General features: G+C 29.7%; 1 protein-coding gene across 1 annotated transcript; it reads left to right on the forward strand.

Annotated features, from left to right (window-relative positions):
• Nucleotides 1-4,892: 4,892 nt before the first annotated feature.
• On the forward strand, nucleotides 4,893-9,306 carry LOC106395528 (agamous-like MADS-box protein AGL17). The gene is made up of 8 exons (XM_013835954.3): nucleotides 4,893-5,391; nucleotides 6,735-6,813; nucleotides 6,942-7,003; nucleotides 7,433-7,532; nucleotides 7,661-7,702; nucleotides 8,018-8,101; nucleotides 8,218-8,373; nucleotides 8,471-9,306. The coding sequence occupies exons 1-7, from the start codon at nucleotides 5,210-5,212 to the stop codon at nucleotides 8,350-8,352; spliced, it is 684 nt and encodes a 227-aa protein (XP_013691408.1). The 5' UTR covers nucleotides 4,893-5,209; the 3' UTR covers nucleotides 8,353-8,373; nucleotides 8,471-9,306.
• Nucleotides 9,307-20,880: the final 11,574 nt, after the last annotated feature.

Genomic DNA, 20,880 nt, shown 5'->3' on the forward strand with positions numbered 1-20,880 from the left:
ATACTCTTAGTTAAGGTGATTTTGTAGTCATAATAATATGCATATGGATATTATGCAACATAATATATTTTCTATAAGTATGGTTCAGTTCTTATTAATCCGAAATTTTTTTGGATTTATTAACGGTAAACAGCTAATTAACAAGTTTAATCATTTTCTGATAATATATTTTTCTTATTTGGAAACTTGTAAATGATCTAAAAGCATGAACATCCCAAGTTTCTTAAAGACGTTTTTGACAAAATGTGGACTTCACTGACGCGTGGATCCCATAAAAATTTTAAAAACCAATCTCCAAAATCACCAAATAAGGATCGGTAATTGGAGAGTTTTTGCACTGTTTGCGGGTCCCACCGACACGCGGTGGCCCGCGATTAGTTTATTTTTTAATTTTATTTTAAAAAAAAAAAAAAAATCTTAAGGACCCCTTACCGATAATCATGGTCTAAGAACACTTCCAAGGTGCAGTTTCTTCTTGGATATATGTCAGGAAAAATATAAAAGAAATACAAAATCAAAGAGAGACAGAGAACCCGGTTGAAAAATAGGTACCTGCAAGATACACTTTCTAGCCATATTATATCTGTCAGTTTTTAGTGGTTTGAAACTTTTTTAAAAAGGAAAAATAATTATTCAGTAAATACACATTAAAATAATACTCTCTCCGTTTCCGAAAATAAATTTTTTAGAGAATTCACGTTTATTAAGAATTTAATAAATATTTATAATTTAATTTATTTTTAACTTTATTATACACTTTCCCAAACTTTCCACCAATGAAATTTAATGAATTCAAATATTCTCAATTAATGTTTCTCAAAAGTATAAAAAAATACCTTAACAATATAGAAAATCTATATATGTGGAACAAACAAAAAAATCTAAAAATTTTTACTTTCAGGAACGGACTTTCAGGAATTGAGTGAATATTATTCTAAAGCTCATATACTCATTTTGAATATCACACCGTTGAGAATGCTCTAAATCTGTATATGGAACGTAATGTCCGTACTCCAAGTTCATGTACGACACATGCCAAAACAAAATTACTTTGTGTTTAATTTTTATTGATATACTAAATATGAGTCTGTGCGTTTGTTTGATGTTTTAATTTAATAAAGAACATAAAATAATAAATAATTTGTTATAGTTTTATTATTCTTTTTATATGTTGTGTGAGATTTATTTAATAATTAAAAACTCATTTTCACACATAAATGCAAGTTCATATTTTTATTTTTTAATTATGGTGCATAGATGAATTGTTATCAACTTTTTACTTAAGGATAGAGAAAATACTATACCTAAAAGTTTAAATTGAAAGTTAAATAACGATAATCGAGTCAATGACACACCTTCTTATGTACTAAGTTAATGTTTTATTAAATAAGTTTTTAAAGTTTTCTTTTCGCTAAGATTTTTTGGAAAGGAAAACATTCTATTTTATAAATCTCTTTTTGATTTACAATTAATAAAAACTATTAAATAAACTTTTACATTTTTGTACAGGATTTTAGAAAAAAAAAATTACTGTCATATAACCTCTTACAATTATCTTCTCTTTAAAATTTCATAAAAGGTAAACTGCTATTAAATAATTATTTCAGCTACAAATAAAAAAAATTAAAATTACTATTTTTAAACTTATTTTGTTAATTAGATAACTTTTAGTATCATGTTCATCATCAAATTCTCTCTTAAAATATTATCAAATAACTTGTTATAATTTTCTTTTAGTTAGGACTTAAAAATATGATACAAATCTCTTTTGTTGAGAATTTTTTTTAAAGGAAAACAAATTATCAAATATTATTTTACACTTTTTTTGGGCTTTAGAAAAGGAAATTAATATTACATAATCTTTTACAATTATATTTTGTCTAGGATTTAGAAAAATACATTACCATCAAATAATCATTTCCAATTAATATTGACTTTTGTTTAATTGACACATGTCACAATCATTTAGGGTGAAATATTGGAAGTGATTTTTTGTTTAGGATTTTTAATGCAAAATTATCTATTAAAAATAAAATTAGTTAATTATAATGAATAATATTATTTTACATTTTCATTTTATTTAGACTTTTAAACAGGAAAATTATTATTTTATAATTATTTTTTCTTTAAGATTTTTATACAACTAAATTATTATTTATAAAAAATCTGTTGAATTAATTATATGTTTTGTCTTATACGTACAACCACATATTCACACATACTCATGTACGTCAACACCATCATAATTAAAAATTATGTTAGCATCATAAGATGTACTATAAGGGTAATAAAAAAAATTGAGTTGTATCAAGAAATCAAAAGAAAATACTCAGGTATTATTTTCATGTAAATACTATCGGATTTTGTAAAAATAATATGTGGAAGCTTAAACCTAAATGTAGATGTGAAATATTAATTTAATCCTAAAGAAAGTTAAAAGAATATTTGATAGTAATTTTCTTTTTAAAAAAATCCTAAACAAAAAAGAATTGCATCATATGTTTTCCTGAGCAAAAGAGAATTGTAAAATGTTATTTGATAATATTTATTAAAAACTAATTTGATGATGAACATGATATTGAAATTTATTTAATTAAAATGAATTGTAAGAATAGAAGTGGTACAAATTGTAAAATATTAATTTTAAAACTATTTGATTGTAATTTATTTTTTTCAGAAATTCTACACAGAATATAATTGTTAAATATCCTACGATAGTAAGTTTCCTCTTCTAAAATCCTAAACAAAAATGCAAGACAGTAATTCATAGTATTTTTCTTTTCTTTTTCAAATTATAAATAAAATAGATTTATAAAATATAATGTTTTTCTTTTTTAAAATCTTAACAAAATGACAGTTTTAAATTTTTATTTTATAGTAATCATCTAAATAGAATTGATGAAAAAAATGACACTAAAACTATTTAATGAACAAAAATAAAATTAGAATGTTGTCGTGATTGGGCTTTATATGTGTTTGGTCATACGAAAATCAAAGACATGTTTGATATATACTTTTGTGTTTGCTCATAAAATAGATTATTATTACGGTCAATGATATTTATATATGCTTGGTCAATACTGAATCAGACTTCATCGTCATATTTTTTTGTGTGTTTACGATGTTGTATTTTTTTAATCATTTTTAATTAAATTGTTATTTTGAAAATATATCATTAAAATAGTAATATAGTGAATTAATAAAATTATTTAATATAAGATAAATTTAATATAGATGTGGAATATTGTTTCTTTTATAGTTAGTTTTTCTTCATGATTTTATTAAATAATTTATTGTACTTGTAAGATATTATATAATTCGTTTTTGTTTAATATTTGTTTCTTAAAAGTTAATATTTATATTTTATAATTTTATTTCTTTAGTATCTTTCAAAACAAATTATTATTTTTTTTGTAAAAAGGATAAATTACTTTCAAATAGCTTTTTACAATTATTATTTTTTCAAAAATAAAAATTACAATCAAATATTTTTAACAATATAGAATTGTAAAATATTATGTAATAGTAATTTTTCTTTTCTAAAATCCTAAAGAGAACTTAAAAGACTATTTTTGTAATGAGAATTTTCCTTTTCTAAATCTTTTTAAAATTCTAAACAAAATAGAATTGTATCATATTTTTTGACACATGTCACAGTCTTAAAAATTTATTGACACATGTCGTAATCATGTTAATTAGCAACTTTGAAGAAACCAAACATTATATAATAAGATAAGAAAATAGTAGTTTTTTATATTTGCTTAGACGTGTGGAGCTATGTAGCATAATTATTCTCAATTAATTTAATATCCCATTTTTATCAAAATTATTTTTACTCTTTAGTTAAGATTATTATGTTAAATTCAAATTAATAATATAAAACTAGTTCGGTTTTTGCTTCAGTTTTGAATTATCTTTTGATTTTTTTCATATCATGAATATATATACAAATAGTTGATATAAATTTACATGTATACCATATAAACCATATATCATTTGGTAAAGTTTGATACGATTTGGGTTTCACTTCTTACTTAAGTTTATTCAAATATACTTTTGATTCTAAGAAGTTACCCCTTTCTGAATTAGGTTCGCGGTGTCATTGGATAGAAATAAAGACGTTTAATTGGTTTATCTCATTTCCAGAATGGTTCTTCGAATAGTTTTTTTAGCACGTATAGATCCATATTAGATATTCCTAGTGGAGGTACGACATAAGTGGTGCCCATTATATATATATATATATATGTTCATGAAAATAGCTTAAATTCAATTGAGCTGCAAGTACTTTATGAAAGCGCAATTCAACTTTTTTGGAGCTTGACGTTGACTTGTTGGTGCAATGACACACAAAAAATGTTGATTGACATGGCCGTGCATATTCAAGAATGTTAAAATATGGCGTGTTATTGTTGTGTTACACATGGATGATGATGTGTAACATACTTACGTGGAAAAAAGGAACGAAGAACCGGAACGAGTCAGCTCTGGTGGTAAAGGGGTGGCAGCTATAACTTCTGCCACCCGGGTTCGATTCGCGCTGAAAGAGACTATTTACATTGTAATTTGGATTTCCGGCAAAAACGTGAAAACACATTTTTTTTACCAAAAAAAAGGAAAGAAGACGTGGTGACGCGTGGAAAGTTCTCATTGACTTGAGTGATCTTGTTTGGATGTGATAAACAAACTATAAAGTCTTTAGATCACAAATTGAAAATTTTGGTGATGTTATCCTTTAGAAAAAGATATATTGCACAACTGGAAAAGATTGGTGGCGATATATAAAAAAGTTTAGACTTATGATTAGGTTAAGATTTTAACTTTGGTTCGTCTCAAGTCGTGTGTGGCGTTGAGTAATTCGGATTAGAGAAATCTTTGTAAAAGATTGGTTTAGGTGATTCTTAGACGTTTCTCATGTTTTTTCTGTTCTATGAAATAATAATCACGTACCTTTAGGTCTTAACTTGGTACTTTACTAAATAGCCCTCGAGTTGTATCTACCAATACGACTCAAAATAGACTATACCTATTTGTTTATTCCTCAAAGAGATTATTGACCTGTACTTCCTTTTTTTTCTCTCTCTCTCCTCTTTCTCCTGATGCGTTCTTCTTCATCGACCTTTGGTGTTGCAAAGATCTAGAAAAACCCTAGAACGGGTAAGATCACCAAGGTCGAGAGGAAGACCAAAATAGAGTTAACTTCAAATTGATGGGGAGAGGGAAGATTGTGATCAAAAGGATCGATGATTCGACGAGTAGGCAAGTCACTTTCTCCAAAAGAAGAAAGGGTCTAATCAAAAAAGCTAAAGAACTCGCCATTCTCTGCGATGCCGAAGTTGGTCTCATCATTTTCTCCAATACGGACAAGGTCTATGACTTTGCCAGCTCCAGGTTTCTCTTTTACTTTAGTAACTCACTCGATCTTTAAACATCTTAAATTAAATACATATTATCTATGTGTATATCTATTAGTACATGGAAGTATACATGTGCGTACTTAATTATATAATATCAAGTATGTGTTTGCTTGGAATGGTTGGATCTATTCAGTGAAATGTGTTTAGCTGTGTGATCTGCTCATTTGTTGTGAACAACTTTGTGCGTCTTACTCATTTAAATTTACATATAAAACGTGATTAGTATATCGCTCCTACACAAATCTTTGGAAAGGGAATTTACTTTGAACGGAGGATACCAAAGCAAAAAAAAAAACTAATTAAGGAAGTTTATTGATTTAAAGGATCGATCGTTGTGTCTTATTATGTATGTGTGGACATGTGCTATTGTGTCTACTTATAATCTGATATCATGTATTTATGTGTGTGTTAACATTATCTGTAAATTGTGTATCTAGAGTGGAAGTATGACTTTTCCAAATTTAGAAACATTTGGGAAGTGGAGGACATTAATTGTATACCCAAAGCTCAACAAGTACAACGTTTGCATACTAAAAGATGATAAAATGAGTGTATAAGATGATCACCAATTCACCATAAACACATTTGGAGAAGATATATTGATATGTAGTATGATGTCTTTCACTTGCAAATTTGTATGTATAAATATAAATCTAAATATTTTTGTGTATACTATGATAGAATGATCAGAAAATATTGTAATTTTAACTATATATTAGTGTAACATATTTATTTATTTAGGAAAATTTCCTTCAAAATATTACTCGAAATTTGGATTCTAAGGTTTAGAAGTTTAAGGGATATCGATCATCATTGATGTGTATATATCTCAGTATTTTTTTATATGGATATTGAATAGCTCAATAAGAGTACCACTGCAGATATATAATATGTACCAATATGTGAACTTGATACCTAGAAACTAGCAGCAAAGTTTTGAAAATATACTACTTCCAAATTTGGTATATATTCTCTTTTTCTTGACTATCAATCTTTCTCATAGTTTGGAAATAAAATTGTTTAATATTGATAATTAAATCATCTTGAATATATGCCTAGCCTATAATATTTTTATGTGACAACAATATTAAACCTTTTATTATAAAAATAAAGTTGTTTAACAAAATAATATATAATAGTAAGATTGTTCTGTACAAGTACTGAAGTTTTCTTTCATTAGCAGTGGAAATGGAAATGTTTTTTTTTTAGAGCTAAATAGAAATGTTATTTTCTACAAGGGAATAAACACTATAAACTAATTATAGGTTAGTCAGTTAAAAAAAATTAATTATAGGTTAAAAATCTTAAAATGAACAGTATGAAATCGGCTATTGAACGATTTAACAAGACCAAGATGGAGCAGCAACAACTATTGAACCCTGCATCAGAAGTTATGGTACGTATATCTATACAAAACGTGCACAACATACAAGAGGAGAGAAAGTTATCGTAACAAAAATCTTAGTCATGTTTGTGTACACTTGAATTTGAGAGTTGATGAGTTAAATTTGTTGCGTGTTATAGTTTTGGCAGAGAGAGGCCGCAACTCTAAGGCAAGAACTGCACTCGTTACAGGAAAATCATCGGTGCGTACTTGCTTAAAATTGAAAATAATCACGAGTTTTCAAATCAAATCTGAATGGTAGTCTGTGTATATATTCATGTTTCTTATTTATTGGTTTTTGCCTCTATATATATCACTTGCGATATGTGATTCCTAACAAAAACTTCTCTCTTTCTACTTGTAACTACCTTCTCTTTTGGTTATATTATTACGATTATGAGTTGTGAAAAAGCTCCCAAAATTGATATTATGTCCTTAATGACCTTTTAGATATAGATATAGCTAGCATGTGCTGCGCAGGAAGATATATAGTCATGTTCATGTATATATGTTTCTTTCTTTCATTCATTTTTTTTTTGAACATTGTTTCTTTCATTCTTTGTGTAAACATGTAATTAGGGCAATAAAATATGTGTATGTATAACATGCAACAAATTTTGTAATGAAGCAGACAGCTAATGGGGGAGAAATTAAATGGTTTGAGCGTTAATGAATTGCACAATATAGAGAGCAGACTTGAAATGAGTTTACGTGGAATTCGTACGAAAAAGGTAATATTTATTTCTCAATGTTTATATATATTTTCACCCTAGCTCGTCTGGCATATGTATGATGTTGTAAGACTGACCATATAAAGGACAAAAATTCGAACTAATATTCATTTTTTGGAAACTTACAGGAACAAATGTTGACCGATGAAATCAAAGAACTAACCAAAAAGGTCAGTACTATATGATATATTATATCAATTACAATTCTAAGTACAGTACACTCAGAATGTTAAATGATTTCCTTTTTTCACAAAAATTATTTGCGAATCCTAAACGCGAATGTGAAATGCAAACGGTTTGATTTTCTTATAAACTCGCTTTTGTGTTTACAAATTACGAAAAATAGTGTGGTTGATTAGAGAAAAAATTAAATTTGTTGTGTTTAACTAGGAAAGTAAATAAAATATACTTGCACATCTAAACACATAATCTATGTTCTGATTTCTAGTTTTTGCAGGTTCTTATAACTGGTTTATCTTTTGCAGAGGAATCTTATTCATCATGAGAACCTCGAATTGTCAAGAAAAGTACAAAGAATTCATCAAGAAAACATCGAACTACACAAGAAAGTAGTATAAAAACACTATATTCATTACTTAAAGTTTCAATTTGCAACTTCATCCTTTGAATCAAAATCTCCTAGTTGAAGCTAGACATACAAAAGTTGTACTTAATGGTCTTGCAGGCTTATGCAACGTCAAGCTCAAATGTATTGGGACTTGGTGAGCTTGAAGATGCAGCAGATGCATCAAATGCACAAGTTAGGCTGCAGCTAAGTCAGCCTGAACAGTCCTGTTATGATTCCGCATCAAAGAGCTAAGATCATAGTGAAAAGATACTTGTGCGTTCCTGATTCTCAAAACCCTTCAAACATATATACATGCATATATAATAATAGTGAAATCTCGTTTATAATGTGTCAATATGGTTTCATGTAGGAAAAAGTGCAAGTATAATCAGAGAACAAACCGAAGGTTCAACTATGTACAATATATATATGATCAAGCAATGGAGCAGCGTGTCGCTTATATTGGTTCTAGCTTTGTCATTTGGTTTTAAGTATATACTTAAGAGTTAACAAATATTAAGAAAACGCATACAGTTTATATAGATAAGTACGGTGTTCAATTGAAATTGGGTTGATTGCAGTTTGTTCGTTTCTCGGTTTTCAGTGAAGAGTAATTAAAATATGAGAGTGTTATTCTGGCTCATACTTCGGTCGACTTTGTTGTACCTTTTGGTTTAGAGTGGTGATGATGATGGAGAGGCCTTTGTTATTAGGATAATTTTTTTTAGTTTATTTTTTAGAAAACTAAGATATATATAAGAAAAAACTGATAAAGAGGTGATTTTGTTAAAATATTTGATCGCAAGAAGTGTCACCATGGATATGAGGTTGCAGTCGTATGTTGCAAGGGGAGAGGTTGCTTGGCTGAGGGGTTTGTTCGCAGAAGAACGACTAACATGCTAAAGGTATTGATATGAGGAAAGGGGATTATGTTGTTGTGATGATGTCTATGTTTTTGTGGTGGGAAGACGTGAATGAGTCTCAGGCTCTGTTCTTTTTGGGTGTTGTTTTAATTTTAGATTGTATTCATGAGACTTTGGTTATTGTTTTTCATCAAATATACGTACTTTCAGAGGAAAAAAAAAGAGAGGTGATTTTGTTAAAATATTTAAATATTATATTTGAATTTTGAAGAGCCCTATTTTAGTTGAGCCACTTCGATAATAAGAAAATACAAAGCAAGTCCCAGTTTACTATTCAACAAAAGAAAAAAAAACATGACGGAAGAAGTAAAGAAATCTTCAAGATCCAGACTACAAGAATAAGTACCAAACAAAAGCACACAAGGGATTTATTCATCTATATGTTACATGTGTTCTAAATTGATATCCAACGAGTTTTTTTTTTTTTGAACAACATATTCATTCATTTAAAAGCATAAAATAAGTTTAGCCCAAGGTAATATGGGTTGCAAGACAGGTTTTAGCAAGTCCATCGGCAAGCCCATTACTGGCCCTTGGAACGAAAATGAAACGACAAGAAACAAACGCAGAAACTGAAGAGAAAGATAGCTCGTCGATATCAGAGAATGTAAGATGTTTTAGATTTTTTACTTGTTCCACAAAAATAGATTTTCTATATGTTTAAGATACTTTTTTATACTTTTAAGAAACATTAAATGAAAATATTTGAATTGATTAAATTTCATTGGTGAAAAGTTATTGGAAAGTATATAATAAAGTAAAATAAAAATTAAATTATAAACATTTATCGAATTTTTAATAAGCGTGAACACTTTAGAAAATTTTATTTTCGGGAACAGATCGATCGAGTATTTTTTAGGAAAACCAAAACACTTTTTTCTATAAAAGGATCAGAATAGTACACTGACGGCTGATGATTGACATCTGGCAAGTAGCCCTTTTATTATAAGTTTCATTTTGAAAATCAATATAAAGAAGAAAATTAAAAATTGAACCAAAAAAAAGAAGAAAATTAAAGCATTTTATGATGTTGTTGGAGAATCGAGATTTGATAGGTCGAGACCAAAATATGTGATTCCCACGTGGCCACTGGTTCTTCACCATGTTGTCCCCTTTTCGGTCTAACCAAAAACTCTTCAAAAGCTTTGACAGTGAATCTAGTGATACTTACTTTCTAAAGTAAAAAGGCTGAAGATAATTAAAGGCTAGACTTATAAATTGTAAAACTATATTTTCCATTTTTAAATAGTTGTTATATATAAATCGGATAATATATGTAGTTTAGAGACTGAACCAACATTTTATGGCAGAGAAAAGAAATCTGAAGGTAACCTGTTCCTCTATTTTATAATCGAAATTTAAATATAGAATTAAAATTGCAAAAACACAAAAAATTATAATAACTAACTCTTATTATTAGATTTAAAAATTCTCTCAAAACTAAATTAATGTGTTTCTCTTGATGTTACATTTCTCTATGGAAATTATTTATATAAGACTAAGTTACTCATTAACCTAATAGTAATATGGAAACATAAATCTTAAGCTCGATATGTTTTTCTTTTTTTATTAACTCATCAAACTTCACTTTAATGAGTTAACTTGCTCCTCAAGTTAATTGGAATTATCCAATATTCTCTCCCTTAATTTCAACTTGAATCTTGGGTATGTTAATCTTCAGAACTCCGATGAACTTGCGCATTTCTTCGAACTTGATCCTCGTCAATGGTTTAGTGTGTATGTCTGCCTTCTGCTCCACTCCAGGTACGTGTATAACTTAGATCAAGTCAAACTCTACACGTTCTCGAATGAAGTGGTACTTCGCGAATATGTGTTTGCTTCTACCGTGAAACATCGGGTTCTTGGTAAGGGAAATTGTTGTCTTGTTGTCAATCTTCAACACGACCTTCTTGTCTTCTTTGTTCATGATCTCGGTCATTAACTCTTTTAACTATATTGCTTGTTTTGCGGCTTCTGTAGCTGCCATGAACTCCGCCTCACATGAAGAGAGTGCTATTGTGGGTTGCTTGCACGATGTCCACGTGATCGGCGATGTTCCTAGGTAGAACATAAACCATGTAGTGCTTCTTCCACTATCAACGTCTATGTTATGGTTGTTGTCACTATAACCTGTAATCTCCGTTGTTCCATTCCGTTTGAAGAAGAGACCATGCTCTTTTGTGCCCTTTATGTATCGTAGTAGATGCTTCACTGCTTCTCCATGACTCTCTCTTGGACTCTGCATATATCTGCTTAATACACCAACTGAAAACGCCAAGTCCGGTCGTGTATGAAGAAGATACCTTAAGCATCCTATGGTGCTTCGATACGATGTTGCTTCAATCTCAGGCTCCTCCTCTGCCTTTGATATTTTCAAACTCTTGTGCATTGGAACATGAGTATAGTTACATGACTCTATCTTCGTCTTGACAAGTATACCTTGCGCGTATCCTCCTTGCTTGATTCGAATGCCATCAGCTCCTTGCGTTACTTCTATACCAAGATAGTATGTAAGCTTCCTGAGGTCTGACATCTCAAATCTTCTTGACATATCATCTTTGAATTGCTTGATAACGTTGAGCGAAGTCTCTGTTACAAACAACTTATCGACGTATATAGCTATAATCAGAAGCTCCCCCTTCTCTTTTTTTTTTGATAATACCGCATGTTCCTTGGTGCATTTCGTGAACTTCATCTCTTTGAGAACACTGTCGAGTTTGATGTTCCAAGCTCTCAGAGCTTGACGTAAAACCATATAGAGCTTTCTGAGTTTGATATGTGGTTCTCTTTACCTTTCTCTTCAAAACCTTCTGCCTGAGTTACGTAAGAAACAAATCTAACGGAGACAGAAGAGGCAAATGCATTATGTATGCACGAAGTTGTGTTCCTCAACGAAGAAAGAGTGTTTCCTAAAAGATTTTACGAGTGTGATGGAAATACGAGTAAATGGTTTCTTGACAATGGTGCAAGTAACCATATGACATGCAAGAGAGTGTTCTTCTCTAAACTAGATGAAAGTGTGAGAGGTAAAGTCAAATTCGGTGATGGATCAAACGTCGAGATTTATTGGGAAAAGTTTGATCACGTTCACTGTAAAAACAAGAGAGAGAAGAGCACTCAAAGATATCTACTACATCCCAAGTCTTAAACACAATATCATAAGTCTTGGACAATCAACTGAGATGGGTTGTGAGGTTAATATGAGAGAAGACTTACTGATGCTGAATGATCTCCATGGAAGGCCATTGGTACAAGTCTCAAGGTCACCAAACCGATTGTACAAGACGCCAACGGAGGTTGAATATCTGAAGTGTCTTCAAATACAAGAAACTAATGTTACATGGACGTGACATACACGGCTAGGACATGTGAACTTTGGAGTCATGAAGAATATGGTAGACAAGGAGATGGTAGTAGGTATGCCTCAGGTGATACGCGAGAAATATGTGTGCAGCGCCTGCTTAGTTGGGAAGCAAACTCGGAAGTCTTTTCCGCCTAAAGCAAAGTATCGCGCATCACACGCATTGGAGCTGATACATAGTGACTTGTGCGGTCCGATATCACCACCAACACCAGAAAACAATAAAAATGTATTCGTCTTAATTGATGATTACTCAAGATATATGTGGACGATGCTGCTAAGAGAGAAGAGTGAAGCGTTTGATCGGTTCAAAAATTTCAAGGAGTACGTGGAGAATCAAACGAAGCCAAAACTCAAGACTTTTCGCACTGATAGAGGAGGAGAGTTCACATCTTCTGAGTTCATTCATTTTTGTGAACAAAACAGTGTAACTAGACATCTCACCGCACCGTATACACCGCAACAAAACAGTGTGGTCGAGAGAAGAAATATAACACTAATGGAGATGACAATGAGCTGGATGAAAGCAATGAAGATTCCTAATCAGCTATGGGGAGAAGCAGTACGTCATTCAATGTATCTCATAAACCACATAGCTACAAAGGCTTTGGAAAACAAGACTCCATACGAAGGCTTGTATGTTAAGAAACCAAATATTGAGCATCTAAGGATCTTTGGATGTGTAGCTTTCGCAAAAATCAAAGGTCCTCATCTTAAGAAGCTGGACGATCAATCAAGGATGCTGATCAACCTAGGCATAGAGCCCATCTCAAAAGCTTACATGCTCTATGATCCGGTCGTGAAGAAGGTAGTTGTTAGTAGAGATGTAATTTTTTACGAGAAGAAAAGTTGGGATTTTTCTACACTATCAACAAACGTGGAAAAAGAACCAAGATCATTCAAGCTTCCTCATATCGATGTTAAAGAAGAAGGAGATGGTGATGAGCATCAAGATCACCAACACCACGAAGAACAAAAAAATAAAGAAGAAGAAGTTGTAGACGCAGGTGAACAAGAGCAAGTAGCATAGAACAATGATGCAAACCAAGACCAGCATGTAACATCAAGATTAACATCAGAAAACCAAAGCGGTTCGATGATTACATCCTACTCGCTGAAGTTGAAGGTGGCAGACTCTTGCTCACCATAGATGGTGAACCAGAAAGTTACATCTAAGCTGCAGAGATACAAGCTTGGATCGATGCAATGAAGGCAGAGATCGAATTTATCATAAAAAAACAAGACCTGGAAGCTCGTCAAGAAGCCGACAGGTGTGAAACCGATATGTTTAAAGTGGGTCTAAGATCAAGAGGAATACAGATGGAACAGTGATCAAATACAAAGCAAGGCTAGTCGCAAAAGGCTACGTGCAACAACAAGGCATAGACTTTGACGAAGTGTTTGCACCAGTTGCTCAGATAGAACCATACAACTACTCTTGGCGTTAGCAGAAAGTAATGGATGGGAGATCCATCACCTAGATGTGAAAACTGCGTTCCTAAACGGAGACTTAAACTAGGGTCGTGTAGGACAATATGAAACAAAGTGCCCCATCTTGTCGCATCTCTAGTATTTAACCTTAAAGCAGTCCTTCTTGGTCTTGTCCGAAGCTTCTCCTCTTTTGTTATGCCCATCAGAACCATTAGACCTTCCTCGTCCTCTTCCTCTTCCACCATAACCTCTGCCTCTGCCTCTTCCTCGCGAGTTGCTATGGCTTCCACGACCTTGCGTATCATTCTTTACAAACATTAGCTTCGATTGATCTTCATCTTGGGTATCTTCTTTTATGCGTTCTTCGAAAGCCTTCAATCTCCCAACAATGTTTTCGAATCCTGTTGAATTTTGGTCCAACACTTGTTCTAACGAAGCTACGATGTGAATAAACTTTGTACTTGGAAGTCCCTTCAAAAACTTCTTTACCATCTTCGATTCTTCCATTATCTCTCCTAACGCGGCTGCTCTCGATTCTAAGCCTGAAAGTTTTTATGCGTAGTCATCTACCGTGTATGTGTCTGATATCTTCAGTTTGACGAACTCAGACGTCAAAGTCTGTAACCTTGCTTCTCTCACGCGATCAGCACCTAGGTTACGGGATTTAATAGCTTCCCAAATCTTTTTCGATGTATCATGTTCTCCTATCTGAAGTATTAGCGCCTCCGGGACTGATTGAAAGATTAGAGCAATCGCCATATTGTTCTTCTTTGCGTCATCACTCCCGGGATCAATAGTATCCCAAACTTTGTATAAACAAAGCATAACTTTCATTTGCATCGACCATACGGTGTAGTTGGTCGATGATAGCATCAGACATCGTATGTCCTTTTTCATCTCAAGACTTTTATTACGTGCTTGAGAATTGTTATCGTCTCCCATGTTTTGATCAAATTACAACTCTTCTTGTAAACAATTTTCGCAACCTGGAGCTCTGATACCAATTAAAGTTGCAAGAACACAAATAATTATAAGAACTAACTCTTTTTATTAGATTTAAAAATTCTCTCAAAACAAAATCAATGTGTTTCTCTTGATGTTACATCTCTCTATGAGAACTCTTTATATAGGACTAAGATATTAGGTTAATACGAAAACATAAATCATAAGCTCGATATGTTTTTCTTTTTTCTCTAATCTATCAAACTTCAATTTAACGAGTTAACTCCTCAAGTTAATTGGAATTATCCAACAGATAAATGAAAGGTTTGGTGCATGATGGTCATGGAAATAAAAATCATTGGTACGATCTACAAAACCAGAGCCGTGACATATTATTAGTAAATCTAGGATTATCCTTACGTAGAGATAAATGTTTTTGAAACAGCTAATCAATGGTGTGGCATATAATGAGAGTCGAGGGATGATCATTAACAAAAATTTGTAAATAGCTAAGTTAAGTTTTGCAATTAAATGTTGGTAATGAAGGTAGTTCAAGGTCTATAGAAATGCCAAACGCGTGTACTTTGAAACCCTTGTCTCCACATCCATCAATAATCTAAGTAGGTGTTTTTCTCCCTTCCATCTAAGTTTGGTCCTTTACAAACAATTATCTGTAAGGCTAATTATATATAATCTCTGTAATTTATATAGCAAAAGAAATTTGTATTAAAGAATTGGATCAGGTGTATGGAATCTATGCCGAGGAACGTGCGAAAGCATCTCTGAATTGGTAATCTCAGGTGCTGTTTCTGCCACCCCCAACGTCCACGACTGTTACACATTTGTATACTCCCACTTTATCATATTTACTTGCACAAGTGGCTATTATTTTAGTTGTTAGTATTTGTTGGAACTCTAGGGTAACTATTATTAAAGGAAAAAAAATATAAATCCATTTTATTTTATTTTTTGAAAAACATGTTAGATATTCTTTGGTTTATATGTTGTTAATTACATACTGAGAATGGTAACTGAGCTGAAAAGCTGTAAGGCATCTATAACATTTTTTATTTTTCCCTTTAAAATAAAGAAACTTTAAAATACATATGGAGTTTTCTATTAATATATTCATCTATAACATAGAAATGTAGAGAAAACCATTTTCTATAATTAAAAAATATACTGTAATATTTCTATTATAAAAGAACACATTAAAGCAAAACTATAGATGTTTTTTAGAGTTCATTTCTTATACATAAGATATGAGTCAGAGATACTCTTAGTTAAGGTGATTTTGTAGTCATAATAATATGCATATGGATATTATGCAACATAATATATTTTCTATAAGTATGGTTCAGTTCTTATTAATCCGAAATGTTTTTGGATTTATTAACGGTAAACAGCTAATTAACAAGTTTAATCATTCTCTGATAATATATTTTTCTTATTTGGAAACTTGTAAATGATCTAAAAGCATGAACATCTCAAGTTTCTTAAAGAGGTTTTTGACAAAATGTGGGCCTCACTGACGTGTGGGTCCCACAAAAAAATTAAAAACCAATCCCCAAAATCACCAAATAAAAATCGGTAATTGGAGTGTTTTTGCACTGTTTGCGGGCCCCACCGACACGTGGCGGCCCGCGATTGGTTTATTTTATAATTTTTTATTTTAGAAAAAAAAAAATCTTAAGAACCCCTTACCGATAATCATGGTCTAAGAACACTTACAAAGTGCAGTTTCTTCTTGGATATATGTGAGGAAAAATATAAAACAAATACAAAATCAAAGAGAGACAGAGAACCCGGTTGAAAAATAGGTACCTGCAAGATACACTTTCTAGCCATATTATATCCGTCAGTTTTTAGTGGTTTGAAACTTTTTTAAAAAGGAAAAATAATTATTCAGTAAATACACATTAAAATAAAACTCTCTCCGTTTCCGAAAATAATTTTTTTAGAGTATTTACGTTTATTAAGAATTTAATAAATATTTATAATTTAATTTATTTTTAACTTTATTATACACTTTCCAATAATTTTCCACCAATGAAATTTAATGAATTCAAATATTCTCAATTCATGTTTCTCAAAAGTATAAAAAAATATCTTAACAATATAGAAAATCTATCTTTGTGGAACAAGAAAAAAATGTAAAAAATTTTTACTTTCAGGAACGGACTTTCAGGAACGGAGTGAATATTATTCTAAAGCTCATATACTCATTTTGAATATCACACCGTTGAGAGTGCTCTAAATCTGTATATGGAACGTAATGTCTGTACTCCAAGTTCATGTACGACACATGCCAAAACAAAATTACTTTGTGTTTAATTTTTATTGATATACTAGATATGAGCCCGTGCGTTTGTTTGATGTTTTAATTTAATAAAGAACATAAAATAATAAATAATTTGTTATAGTTTTATTATTCTTTTTATATGTTGTATGAGATTTATTTAATAATTAAAAACTCATTTTCACACATAAATGCAAGTTCATATTTTTATTTTTTAATTATGGTGCATAGATGAATTGTTATAACCTTTGTACTTAAGGATAGATAAAACACTATACCTAAAAGTTTAAATTAAAATTTAAATAACGATAATCGAGTCAATGACACACCTTCTTATGTACTAAGTTAATATTTTATTAAATAAGTTTTTAAAGTTTTCTTTTCGCTAAGATTTTTTGAAAAAGGAAAACATTATATTTTATAAATCTCCTTTTGATTTACAATTAAAAAAAACTATTAAATAAAATTTTACATTTTTGCATAGGATTTTAGAAAAAACAATTACTGTCATATAACCTCATACAATTATCTTCTCTTTAGAATTTTATAAAAGGTAAATTGCTATTAAATAATTATTCCAGTTACAAATAAAAGAATTAAAATTACTATTTTTAAACTTATTTTGTTAATTAGATAACTTTTAGTATCATGTTCATCATCAAATTCTCTCTTAAAATATTATCAAATAACTTGTTACAATTTTCTTTTGGTTATGACTTAAAAATATGATACAAATCTCTTTTGTTGAGAATTTTTTTAAAGGAAAAAAATTATTAAATATTATTTTACACATTTTTGGGTTTTAGAAAAGGAAATTAATATGACATAATATTTTACAATTATATTTTGTCTAGGCTTTAGAAAAATACATTACCATCAAATAATTATTTCCAATTAATATTGACTTTTGTTTAATTGACACATGTCACAATCATTTAGGGTGAAATATTGGAAGTGATTTTTTTAATACAAAATTATCTATTAAAAATAAAATTAGTTAATTATAATAAATAAGATTATTTTACATTTTCATTTTATTTATACTTTTAAACAGGAAAATTATTATTTTATAATTAGTTTTTCTTTAAGATTTTTATACAACTAAATTATTATTTATAAAAAGACCTGTTGAATTAATTATATGTTTTGTCTTATACGTACAACCACATATTCACACATACTCATGTACGTCAACACCATCATAATTAAAAATTATGTTAGCATCATAAGATGTACTAAGGGTAATAAAAAAATTGAGTTGTATCAAGAAATTAAAAGAAAATACTCAGGTATTATTTTATGTAAATACTATCGGATTTTGTAAAAATAATATGTGGAAGCTTAAACCTAAATATAGATGTGAAATATTAATTTTTTTTAATCCTAAAGAAAGTTAAAAGAATATTTGATAGTAATTTTCTTTTTTAAAAAATCCTAAACAAAAAAGAATTGCATCATATGTTTTCCTAAGCAAAAGAGAATTGTAAAAAGTTATTTGATAATATTTATTAAAATCTAATTTGATGATAAACTTGATATTGAAATTTATTTAATTAAAATGAATTGTAAGAATAGAAGTGGTACAAATTGTAAAATATTAATTTTAAAGCTATTTGATTGTAATTTATTTTTTTCAGAAATTCTACACAGAATATAATTGTTAAATATCCTACGATAGTAAGTTTCCTCTTCTAAAATCCTAAACAAAAATACAAGACAGTAATTCATAGTATTTTTCTTTTCTTTTTCAAATTCTAAACAAAATAGATTTATAAAATATAATGTTTTTCTTTTTTTAAATCTTAACAAAATGACAGTTATAAATTTTTTTTTATAGTAATCATCTAAATAGAATTGATGAAAAAAATGACACTAAAACTATTTAATGAACAAAAATAAAATTAGAATGTTGTCGTGATTGGGCTTTATATGTGTTTGGTCATACGAAAATCAAAGACATGTTTGATATATACTTTCGTGTTTGCTCATAAAATATATCATTAAAATAGTAAAATAGTGAATTAATAAAGTTATTTAATATAAGATAAATTTAATATAGATGTGGAATATTGTTTCTTTTATAGTTAGTTTTTCTTCATGATTTTATTAAATAGTTTATTGTACTTGTAGGATTTTATATAATTCGTTTTTGTTTAATATTTGTTTCTTAAAAAGTTAATATTTTTCTTTTATAATTTTATTTCTTTAGTATCTTTAAAAACAAATTATTATTTTTTTGTAAAAAGGATAAATTACTTTCAAATAGCTTTTTACAATTATTATTTTTTCAAAAATAAAAATTACAATCAAATATTTTTAACAATATAAAATTGTAAAATATTATGTAATAGTAATTTTTCTTTTCTAAAATCCTAAAGAGAACTTAAAAGACTATTTTTGTAATGAGAATTTTCCTTTTCTAAATCTTTTTAAAATTCTAAACAAAATAGAATTGTATCATATTTTTTGACACATGTCACAGTCTTAAAAATTTATTGACACATGTCGTAATCATGTTAATTAGCAACTTTGAAGAAACCAAACATTATATAATAAGATAAGAAAATAGTAGTTTTTTTTATATTTGCTTAGACGTATGGAGCTATGTAGCATAATTATTCTCAATTAATTTAATATCCCATTTTTATCGAAATTATTTTTACTCTTTTTAGTTAAGATTATTATGTTAAATTCAAATTAATAATATAAAACTAGTTTGGTTTTTGCTTCAGTTTTGAATTATCTTTTGATTTTTTTCATATCATGAATATATATACAAATAGTTGATATATATTTACATGTATACCATATATAAACCATATATCATTTGGTAAAGTTTGATACGATTTGGGTTTCACTTCTTACTTAAGTTTATTCAAATATACTTTTGATTCTAAAAAGTTACCCCTTTCTGAATTAGGTTCGGTGTCATTGGATAGAAATAAAGACGTTTAATTGGTTTATCTCATTTCCAGAATGGTTCTTCGAATAGTTTTTTTAGCACGTATAGATCCATATTAGATATTCCTAGTGGAGGTACGACATAAGTGGTGCCCATTATATATATATATATTTTTTCATGAAAATAGCTTAAATTCAATTGAGCTGCAAGTACTTTATGAAAGCGCAATTCAACATTTTTGGAGCTTGACGTTGACTTGTTGGTGCAATGACACACAAAAAATGTTGATTGACATGGCCGTGCATATTCAAGAATGTTAAAATATGGCGTGTTATTGTTGTGTTACACATGGATGATGATGTGTAACATACTTACGTGGAAAAAAAGAACGAAGAACCTGAACGAGTCAGCTCTGGTGGTAAAGGGGTTGCAGCTATAACTTCCGACACCTGGGTTCGAGTCGCGCTGAAAGAGACTATTTACATTGTTTGGATTTCCGGCAAAGAGGTGAAAACACCTTTTTTTTTACCAAAAAAAAAGGAACGAAGACGTGGTGACGCGTGGAAAGTTCACTTTGACTTGAGTGACCTTGTTTGGATGTGATAAACAAACTATAAAGTCTTTAGATCACAAATTGAAAATTTTGGTGATGCTATCCTTTAGAAAAAGATATATTGCACAACTGGAAAAGATTAGTGGCGATATATAAAAAAGTTTAGACTTATGGTTAGGTTAAGATTTTAAGTTTGTATTCTCACGTAAACACATAAAGGGTTATGGGATTTCAAGAAGTGAGTTATTTGCAGAGGTGATTAATAGGAGTGGTTCACACAAAGGATAGATTAAGAATTGGTTCGTCTCAAGTCGTGTGTGGCATTGAGTAATTCGGATTAGAGAAATGTTCTTAAAAGATTGGTTTAAG

The sequence above is a fragment of the Brassica napus genome, chromosome C4 (genome assembly GCF_020379485.1).
Source record: "Brassica napus cultivar Da-Ae chromosome C4, Da-Ae, whole genome shotgun sequence".
Taxonomy (NCBI): domain Eukaryota; kingdom Viridiplantae; phylum Streptophyta; class Magnoliopsida; order Brassicales; family Brassicaceae; genus Brassica; species Brassica napus.